The following is an 11,368-nucleotide window of genomic DNA, read 5'->3' on the forward strand; positions in this document are numbered from 1 at the left end:
AGGATATATGATATGACCTTTGCCTCTTGGTGATTATAGGTTATTATTTTATTTTCCACTTCACTGGAATACAACTTCTCAATGTCTAAATAGTTTTCTGTTTTGTTTTTTTTTAATGCTGGGGATTGAATTCAGGGATTCACACATGCTAGACAAGCAATCTGCCCCTGAGCTACATCCCCAATTCCTTTTTAAATTTTATTTTGAGATAGGGTCTCACAAAGTGTGGCCTCAAACTTTCAATCCTCCTTTTCAATCAGGTTTAAAACCTGAAGTAAAAAATAGATGACTAAAGTGTCTGGTTTTCAGTCACAATAAAAAAATGTATGTGTAAATGACATATCTAGATTTAAAGACAATTCTAGTTTCAAAGTATACTTCAGGGTTTTTTGAGAATATTTTGAAGACTATTTCTATCTACATTAAGTATATTATAAGGAAAAAATTAATTTTTAGTTCCACAACAGCAGAATTTCATATTCTGACAGCTAGAAGAGACCACAGCTATCTATGTCTAAACATTCTATTTTAGAGATGAAAACTGATGCAGAAGAGACAATAACTTAAAAGAGTTTCATGATCAATTAATAAATGAGATCAAGGCTAGGGTCCTACTCTTGAAACTAATAGCTTTCTCTGTAAGAATAGAAAATGTTAATCCACTTGAAATAGAACATTCTAAATTTAGAAACTGAGAATGGGGAGGGTCTTCTTTTTCTATCAACAGATGTTATAAAATTAAAATTAATGCACAAATTACACTAAAGTTCTGATAGGATCTAAGAAAAAATCTCTTTTTGACCTTTCACATTTGTACCTAACATGCTAAGATATATGAGACTTTATTACAATGTTCATGTTAAAATGAGAATACTTAGCTTTGTTGGTTTGGTTCAATAAAATAAAAGAAGTAATTAGGCAAACAGACTGTAATCATACTACATAGATTAAAATAATCCACATACATTCATGTACTTCCAAAACACTTCCATATACTATGTATCACTCTGATCAAATTTTTACCTTTTCTGAGCCTCAGTTTTCCTACTTACCCACTAGTAATTATACTGCTAAACTCACAAACTGAGTTCATATAAAGCACCAAAAATATGTGGTGTATATCTTAGCTGCTTTTATTACTATAAAACAATGGGTTTTTTTTATTGTGGTGATCATCGTTTTAGTAAAATGGGTAATACTATCATTTAATAACCACTATGGATAACCCAATAAATTAGAGAATGTCCAGATCTCAATGACTTTACAAGTATCATCAAATAGCTTCCAAATAAAATTGCCAATGATCAAATTGGTTAACATTAACTGCAAAGATTTTCTAACTTTTTAGCAAATAGGATACACAAGGGAGATGTGGGTTTCAAGAAAACCACGTAATACTAAAGAGTTGACAGCTAATATGGGGAAGCATTTGGCTAGGAATCCAGGCAGGCAACACAGAAACTGAAAAGCACAAAAAGGCATTGTGGTGAAGTTAGAACAACAACAAAAAACAACTGAATTCAAAAATCTAGGTTTAAATATCAACTAGATATTATTTTATGAAGCATATCTTCCTTCTGGTTTTATTTGCCTCAGATAAGGCAAAAGACTTCTATCAGTCATAGATGGCCCAAAAGTCAAATGCTATCCCAAGTGGGCATAGTAGCACATGCCTGAAATGCCAGCAACTCAGAAAGCTGAGGCAAGATGATCTCAAATTCAAGGCCAGCCTCAGCAACTTAAGGAGACTCTATCTCAAAATTTAAAAATTAGAAGACTAAGGATGTAATTTAGTGATAAAGCAACCTTGTGTTCAATCCCCAATACTAAAAAAAATTTAAAAACACACACTTTCCCAAAGTTGGTTTTTTATTTGCTTGTGTGTGTGCCTGCATGTGTGCGTGTATTTCAGTAATAAGAATCAAATCTAGAGCTTGTGCTAATTCCCAACCCCGTTCCAAAAAAAAAAAAAAAAAAAATTAGCAACGCTTTCTAGGTTCATTTCCTAGATGAGACAGCTGCTATAAAACAATAAAATTTTAAAATTTCCATTCTTGTCCAAAAAGGTTATTCAAAGTTTTTCTCTTTATAAGAGATGTTTATCAGAAGTTCATACTATAACAAGTCTGGCTCATCTCAACTTCTAACAGTGGAAGCACTATGAAAAAAGAAAAAGGTAGCAAAGAGTAAGGGGAAGGTGGATGAGGTGGAATTCTAAATAGGGAGGCAGGTAAGACTCATTTACAAAGATAGTGGAAAAAAATTTGAAGATGATGAAGGACCTACCCTCTAGATATCCTGGGAGAGTGTTCAGGAAATGTGGACAGCCAGTACAAAGACTGAATCAGAAATATGCCTGGAGTAATTCATGGAATAAAAAGAAAACCAATATGACTAATGTAGGGTAAACAAGTGGAAGAGGAGTCAGAGAAGTAACCATAGGCCATGATGGATCTTAGAGAATATTAAAAGGACTCCAAAGGAGATAAGGAGACTTTGGAATGCTGATACAGAAAAGAGACATAATCTGATTTATATTTTAATAGAATCACTAAGGCTTACATACCAAGGAATCTATAAACAGGAGAGGCAAAGGTGGCAACAGGGGAAAGTATTAAGTATAAGGCAGAAAAAAGAAACAATGGCAATTCACACCAATGGTGTGTCAAAAGGGGGTCAAATTTTGAAGACAGAGCCAACAATTTCTTGAAAGAAGGAAATGTAGAGAGAGAGACATCAAGGCTATGCCAAAAAGAAAAAAAAAAGGTCTAAATAAATAGGACTCTGGGTCTGCCATCAACTGAAAATAAAAAGGTTGCAGTTGAAGGGGTGGGAGGGAAAGGGAAGGGGCAGGAGGTTAGCAAGGATGGAGGAATGTGACAGACATCATTGTCCAGGGTACATATATGAAGACACGAATTGATGTCAACATACTTTGTGTACAACCAGAGATGTGAAAAATTGTGCTGTATATGTGTAATAAGAATTGTAATGCATGGGGCTGGGGTTGTGGCTCAGTGGTAGAGCACTTGCCTAGCACATGCGAAGCGCTGGGTTCAATCCTCAGCACCACATAAAAATAAAAATAAAATAAACGCATGTGTCCAACAACACCTTAAAAAAAAAAGAATTGTAATGCATTCCGCTGTCATTTATTTTTTTAAATCAATAAAAAAATAAATGAATAAACAAAGGTTGTAGTTGAAGCTGATAAGAAAGGAAGATTACAAATCAGTTTTGTATATTATGAATTCTGACATGTTCAACCTGTAACAAGTCTGGATTCACAGAACTTTATCTTCCATGGATATGACAAGACCTATGAATATATGAACTAGAAACTTTGGACTCAGACTGAATATATGAGTTATACAGATGGTAAATAAAAACAGTACTTAGTTCCATTTGCTGAACTCTAAGTTCAATGGAATTAGATTTCTAGCTATTTTTGGAGATTACTATGGTATGGATCTGGTAATGTCCCCCAAAGTCTCATGTTGAAAGCATGATCCCTATTACAACAAGGTTCAAAGGTGGGGTTATTAGGCAATTATTGGATCATGAGGCTCTAACCTCATCAGTAAATTAATCCATTTGATTATTCCACTGATACCTGAATGAACTATTTGGGTGTGGGACCTGGTTGGAGGAAGTAAGTCACTGGGGGTGTAACCTGGAAAGATTTATTTTCTCCCCAGCCTCTTGTTCACCTCCATACCCCCTCCCGCCACTCTGCCACTTCCTGGATGTCAAAAGCTGTATCAGCTTTCCTTCATCAATCCCTTTTGCAATGATAATCTACCCTCACATCAGGCCCCTCAAAATGGAGCAGGCTGACCATGGACTCAAATCTATGAAACAATGAGCCAAAATAAATATTTTCTCCTCTAAGTTATTGTTGTCAGGTATTTTGATGACCACACACACACACAAAAAAGCTGGCTAACAAAAATGTAATACAACAACTATGAAAGAAATAAACGGATTTTGATGCCTACAAATCATGCTTTAAATTTATCTGTCTTAATATATGTCTGGGTATCAATGTAGTTCAAGAACTAAAGGATAGAACTGAAAGTGTACTCTTTCCACCCAGAAGACACACGCCCCTGCAGTTAGATATATATATATATATGTATGTATGTATTTTTTTTCAACTATATAGATATAGAGATATGTCTTAGAATTAGTCTAAAAATTTTAATTCTGTGACCACACTTTGAAAAATGTTTGAGTTCATTCAGCTCTCTGAAAACACAGTATAATTCATGAAAATATTTTATAATATTCTAGCATTAGCATTTTATTATTTTTTTATTTCTTTTTCTTATGGATTGAACCCAGGGGTGCTCAGGATGCTGAGAAAGGATCATAAGGTTTGGGCCAGCCTCATGGACTTAGCAAAACCATGACTCAAAATAAAAAAATAAAAAATGGGAGCCGAGGATGTAGCTCAGTGGTGGAACACCCCTGAATCAATTATCAGTATCACCATAAAGAAATAAACAAATAATAAAAAAGGTATGGGGATGTAGCTAAGTGGTAGAGTGTCCTGAGTTCAATTCCCAGTACCCCCCCCAACAGAAATGAAATAAAAAGACTTACTTGAAGACCTATAATATTCTAGACACTACTATTTATTTAATAAATAGTGGAGAAATAAAGACCAATAAACACCATCCCTGCCCTCAAAGAATTTTACAGCCTGTGGAAAAATACCAAGAAGACCCTCAAAAACCTCAGAACAGACAGGAAGATTGTAAGTTTGATTACAAACTAAAATAAAAAGAAATGGAGGTGTAGCTCGGTGGTAGAGGGCTTACTTGGCATGCTTGAGGCCATGGGTTCCATCCCCAGCATGATATATACATCAAAAAAAAAAAAATCTCGAAACAAGAATTTTTATCTTTAAAAATGGAACATGCCTAGCAGAGTGCTATAGTACAGGCCTGAAATTCCAGCACTTGGCAGGCTAAGGCAGGAGAATAGTTTGAATTCAAGACCAGCTTGGGCAACACAGAAAGATCCCACCTCAAAAAAATACTTACTTAAAATATTTATAAAGAAAATGGAATATGTCTCACCTATTATGCTGGGTGGGAGAAAGAGGTAGGAATTATGACATTTTAATAAATCATTTAATTGCAGCAATTTTGTAATTTGGGCAAACCATGTTGAATTCCTACGGCTAACCACAGAATCTAGTAGCAGTCTTGAGATAATTATAAATTTCAAGACAGACAATATTTTATTACCTTTATCATTTGAAAGGTCAAAAAACAAGTGTTCTTACAATGTCTATGTAAACGTCATGCTGCACCCCAAAACAGTTTCCAAACTTTTTCATTTCAAGTCACATTATTCAAAGTCTTCAATTTTCCTCATTTCACTAGCTGAGATGAAAACAAGAAAAGGGTGGTATCCCACAGCCATTAATAAAAGCTGGTGCTGAAAAATGAGGAATTACTTTTGGAGAGGGGAAGAAGATTATACCTCAGAAGTACATGAAGATATGATAATATATTAAAATTAGAAGAGTATAACATTAGAAACAAACCTCTACAAAATAACTCTACAACACAATTTAAGTTAGAAGTCATAGATTATAAATACTCTAGGAAAGCCCAAGTTTGAATTTGATATGGAAGATGGGAGAGAATAATGGCAGTCATAATGACAACTTGTCTAGAAAATACTGGCTTCAAATTACTTTTTAATATCTAACTCTTAGATTAGCACATCACTTAGAGTTATCATACTTATGAAAAATCAAAAGTCTTCAATAAATGATCAATATATTTTATAAAAATTTCTTCTGAGAAATAAAAAAACTCCATTAAATATACTAGCTAGTATGGCCAACAATATCTAATAAGTTAGTCATTTTTTCCCTCATTTTCATTACATAATATTAGAAGCCATGGAAAGAAAAATCTATTTTTAACTGAATTGCCAGTTCAAGCCTTTTAAGTTTCATGTAAACAAATATTATTAAATCTACATTTCCTTTCATTCCTTCTATTACCACTTTTCTTCAAAATATGCCTTTACACCAGATTTTTCCCTTCTGCTAAATACAATCTAATAATGAAGAAAAATGTTACCCATATCCAGAAGAATGTCAAGAAAGAACACTGCTCACAATAAGAGTAAAATTAAGTGTCTAATTTGGGGTCATATGAAAATATTGTATTAAAATCCACTTCAAAGCAGACTTTATTCACAAAAATTAGACATTTTGTATCCTATGCCCCTAAAAGCTGATTATGCTTCAAAACTAAGCTGGACCTGCCTATGTAGTACAAAATGGAAGATAACTTACTTTTTCACATCATCACCATGACATGCCAATTATGTCATACAAGAATACAATGATTTCTAAAATAAAACCAGGATTAATACTAGAATATATTAAAGTAGAAAAAATGAAGAAATATTCAACCTACTCAGTCCAATCTATAAAAAATATAGAGACAGATTTATACCCTTTCAGAATGACCTGAATTAGATGACTCAGTTTACACTATCATTTACTTTCAAATTGGTAAGGGAAGACTGCTCTGATCAGTGACTTAGTTAAAAGGTGGGGGGATTATAGTCTTACTAGAACTTGTAATTGCCCTTCCCATTTATATTTAAAGGCAAGAAAAACTGAACATGCTCAACAGTTATAGTAACATATAAGCATCAATTTCAAAAACATTTACAGGTGCTAACTGGGCTACCCAATCTAGTATGACTGGGTAATGTGCTTGTCAGTCATGTAAAAAAAAGTTTTATGCGGGGCACAGCAGTGCATGCCTGTAATGCCAGCAACTTGGGAGGCTGAAGCAAGAGGATTACAAGTTTGAGGCCAGCCTCAGCAACTTAGCAAGACCCCGTCTCAAAATAAAAACTAAAAGGGCTGAACCAGCACGGTGGCACACTCCTGTAATCCCAGTAACTCAAAGGCAGAGAGGCAGGATGATCGCAAGTTCATAGCCAGCCTCAGCAAAAGGGAGGCTCAGTATTAAAAAATGGAAATATCAGACTAAAGTGAATCATTGTAAGGTTTAAAAATGGCAGTTCTGATTTTTTAATATGTTATTTTACACTTGTGTGTCTCAAAGTGGAAAACTATACCTGAGAAGGATAACAAATAAACACTTTCAACACTAGTATTTACTGAGCACAGCATTACACACTGTGATGAATTCTTTGCATTTATCATCTTACTTAATTCTTAACTATCCCTATCTGAAAAGAAAAGACAAAGATAAATAATTTACTCAAGAAGTGGTATAGGTGGCTTTGAATCCAGAGCCTAGAACCAAGGTAATTAGAAGGAGGAAGTGGTCAAGAAAGATTACAGAAATATTAACTCCTAATGTAGAATGGCATATTGTTTATTGATGGCAGTTCTTCCTTATATCCTGGAATAGCAGGTTTCAGTTCTGTCTACACATTAAAAATCACCTGCAAAATTTTTTTTCCCAACTATTCATTTACGGGATCCCTCACTCAGATAACCTGGCCTTCAACTGATCTGGGGAGGGCCACAGGTATTATTTTTTAAAGAAGCACTCCAAATGACTCTAAGGGGGCAAATAAGATTGAAAACCACTAATAATTCTTTCCCACCCTATTAACCTCTCTATCCAACTACAATCAAACTTATAGATCACCTATTTGGTTCTGAGCACTCTATTATACCTTCCATTTATCCAACAAAGTGTTTAGCTTTTCCTCCTCTTAAACAGAGGAAGCATTACTACTACAGTTGAACCTTTATTTCTTGCAGTGCTCCTAGAACCTGGCCCATGCTAGGCAAGTAATCTACCACTGAGCTAACATCCCAAGCCCTAGTTGAACCTTCTAAATTTTGGCAGCTTTACTTTGACATCAGGAATGCGGAGGAAAGGACAGAACACATGAAAAACTTTGGATGCTTCCTTCAACATCCATATACTTCTGAGGTTTAAAACAAGGCAAAAAAAAAAAAAAAAAAGTCTTAAGAGTCAAACTAAAAATGAAATGACAGGTTATGACACTAAAAATGTTCTGTGATATATGTTAAAATTTTTAATATATAGCTGGGCATGGTGGTTCACACCTATAATCCCAACCAATGCAGGATTGTAAGTTTGAGCCCAGCCTGGACAACCTGGGGATACTATGCCTCAGAATAAAAAAAAAAAAAAAAAGGTGGGGGTGGGGGGGTGTAGCTCAGTGATTGAGTGTCCCTAGGTTCAATCCCTAGTATAAATAAATAAATAATATTTTATTTTATTTCTTAATTAAGCTGATAATGACAGTTAAAACACTTACTGTTATTGTGGTGATAAACTCCATTGTCTTGTCATGATGCTTTGAGTGATTATGCAGTATTTTTACCCTTTAAGTCACCTGAATATAAACTAACAGGTGCTAAAGGAATCAAAGCATTACATAAGCATACCTACACACCAATATGGCTGGTCAAAAAATGTTCTGGGAAAAAACAAGGATTCTGCTGACAATTTTATATGAGAAGTCTTACTGTTTCACTAAGTTACTAAAAGCACATCCCACTCACCCTATACCAAAATATAATGAAAATAGTTCCAGGCATTCTCAGACTTGCTGGCTTTTAGTGAAAAGGTGAAATGCAGAGGCACAGGAAAAGTATGGAAATTTGAACAAGAGATCTAACATGAAAGAGTATCAATACTTCAAGTTGGACAAAACTCTGGACTTCAGAGAAACATTACAAAACTTCCTGTTTCCGGACAGCTCATTATTTGGTCCAAGTCTTCACATTCCTTTATTAGTCATGACCTTTTCAGAAAGCTTTCATTCCTTATTGTTTGAATAATTTGGAACTTTTGATGTTTCCAAAGACTTACAGAAACCTTTATCAAACGAAGAAGCCAATCAAGAGTTCATGCCCCAAGGTACAACTTACATTGCTGGGAGCTCTCAGTAATATCAGCAGATTGTAACTTTTTTTTAACTCATTGTAAACATATATATTTCTGCGTAACTTAAATTTCTGCTCATCTATATATTTTTATCACATATAACTACAGGAACTTGCATTAGCTCCGCAGAAATTAGCTCTGTTGGGGAAGACCTGTCGGTATATGTGAAACACAGATCTTCGACAGTAAACCTCATTGCCAATGGTCATTGGGGTCTTGCACGGGCCCAGATCTGGCCTCTGAGCCATATGTCACTAGGTTCAAAGGCACAGAGAACCACAGGGTAACTGGGCGAGAAAACGAGGGGGAGGCACCTCATAAATACTTGCACTTCCAACCCGAGGCTGGAAGGGGTGCCTGGAAAGGCAGACCCTAAAGAAAAACCTTTCCTATTGGGATCCGGCACACCGCCCAGGCCTGCAGGGCCTGCTGGACGGGGGTTGGGGGGCGGCCCCCTCTTTGGAGACCTAAACAAACGAAAATGAGGCAAGTTCTCACTTCCTGGTCGCCTGCTCTTCCCGAAGGTCCCCGACACCGGACAGACACCGGGGGGAAGGGGACTCCCGGGCAGTAGGTGGGGCCCACCCCAGCCCTGCACCTCCCGTCCTCGCCCTCCTCCGGGCCTTACACGGTGACGTGACCGGAGCCGCGGACCACCACCGGGTCCGGCGAGTACTTGAGCAGCTGCTCTTCCAGGGCCCGCTCCTCGTCTTCCTCCTCCTCGTAGATCTCGTCGAAATCCGCCATTCTGTGCCTCCGAGCCCCCCTGCCCCAGGGGCCTGACTCCAGGGTCTGGCGCCGGGGTTCCGGCTGGCGAGGCGGCGAGGCTGAGGGAGTCGCTGCTGCCGGTTCAGGCCGCGGAGTTCGCTCTCGTCTGTCTCGACTCCGGCTAGTGAACGGATGGGGTCCGAACCGTCGCCACCGCCTCCGCCATTACCATCAGCAATAACAACAACACAATGTCAACATCCGCCCAGGGGCCGACACCTCCACCAGCACCGCCGCCGCAGCAGCAACTCAGGCAACCACAGCAACAGCCGGAGCCACCCGCAGCGGGACCAGCCGGCTACCGCATCGCGAGACTTCCCGGGAGTGGGGGCGGGAGCGTGCGTGGGCGCGCCGGCTGGCGGGCGCGCGCGCGCGCACGTGAGGCCTCGCGCGCTCCCAGGACGGCGTCCTCCTTCTCTTAACACCCACCGGCACGCTGGGGCGCGCGCTCCCGCCGGCGCGGCCCCGCCCGCCAACTCCTGGGTCGCGGACCCGGAAGGCGGTGGCCCTAAGGATTGGAGGCTATGACCTCGATTTGAGGAACGAGTTTGGAGTGTCCGGTGGGACGTACAGTTCCCCAAAGTAATCTCTAACCCAAACAAACAACCGAAAATAAAAGCCCTGGTTGGAATAAGGAATGAATCATGCGTGTGATTGCCAGTTATCTAATAATCTCGATTTTTGTCAGTTTTTTTCTTTTGAGTTTGTGATGAGAACCAACAGTCTGTACTTTCCCAACATGAGGAGACCAACAAGACGCATTCCTGTCCACTGTACTACGAGACTTCCCAAAACCTCCAAATTCAAAAACTTGTCCCTTTTTAGCCCTTTGAATATAGTCTGATTTGTGAGGCCAGTGGTACTGATAATTATTTCTTGCAAGAAATCTCCACTAGTTATGCTATGAAACAAAATTGATAAATTTTCCAGATTCTGGATTAGAAGATGCGTTTCCTGCCCCAAATCCTTTACAAAAACATCATCTGTTTTCTTCTGTTAAAACCTTAGAGAATTTTGTTTTCTTTCTGACCAAAAACTTAAAACAGAGAGAGAGAGAGAGAGAGAGAGAGAGAGAGAGAGAGAGAGAGAGAAATGTTTAGAAGGGACAGAGAATATTTTGCTGTTTATGAGGGAGGAAGGAAGGAAAGACAGTTGTCCTCATAGATTCTGCCTATCTGCCTTGTAAAGGCCCAAGAGTCACCTTGGATACTTGGTTTCATAGTCAAGAACCTGTCAGGCAAACAATACAGGGGCAGAAGTGGGCTCCTGAGGACAGATTCCTGAATAATTAGGGTCTACTTTTAGGGGGATGAAGGGATAGTCCTATTTCACCCAGTGTGTCAGACTGTTATCCAAGTATAGTGTTCACATCCTTGAAGTTTACTTTACATGGGTCATTGTCCAAGTAGAAAAAGTGGAAAGGAGGACAATAAGGACAGGGAGAAATGCCAAACAGCCTCCTATTGGAAATGGCTGGAGAAAATGTGCATAGTCAATCAAATAAAGGTGGAAGAAAAACAGTGGTTGTTATCAGACTTGTATACCATCTCAGAGGTTTTATTCATTCAACAAATAGTTAATGAGCTTCAACTATGAATCAGGAACTCTGCAAGAGTGTGTGTGAGTGTGTGTGTGTGTGTGTGTGTGTAAGAGAGAGAGAG

The 11,368-nt window shown here is 38.2% G+C and overlaps 1 protein-coding gene across 1 annotated transcript in view; it reads right to left on the bottom strand.

Moving 5' to 3' along the window:
- The window catches only part of CHIC2 (cysteine rich hydrophobic domain 2), a 40,062-nt gene extending 29,916 nt beyond the window's left edge, over nucleotides 1–10,146 (bottom strand). Inside the window, exon 1 of the mRNA XM_081303886.1 lies at nucleotides 9,568–10,146. Within this exon, the coding sequence (XP_081160012.1) occupies nucleotides 9,568–9,686 (119 nt within the window). The 5' untranslated portion in view covers nucleotides 9,687–10,146. The remainder of the gene's footprint in view (nucleotides 1–9,567) is intronic.
- Nucleotides 10,147–11,368: the final 1,222 nt, after the last annotated feature.

Source organism: Spermophilus citellus (assembly GCF_964194105.1).
Source record: "Spermophilus citellus genome assembly, chromosome: 8".
NCBI lineage: Eukaryota > Metazoa > Chordata > Mammalia > Rodentia > Sciuridae > Spermophilus > Spermophilus citellus.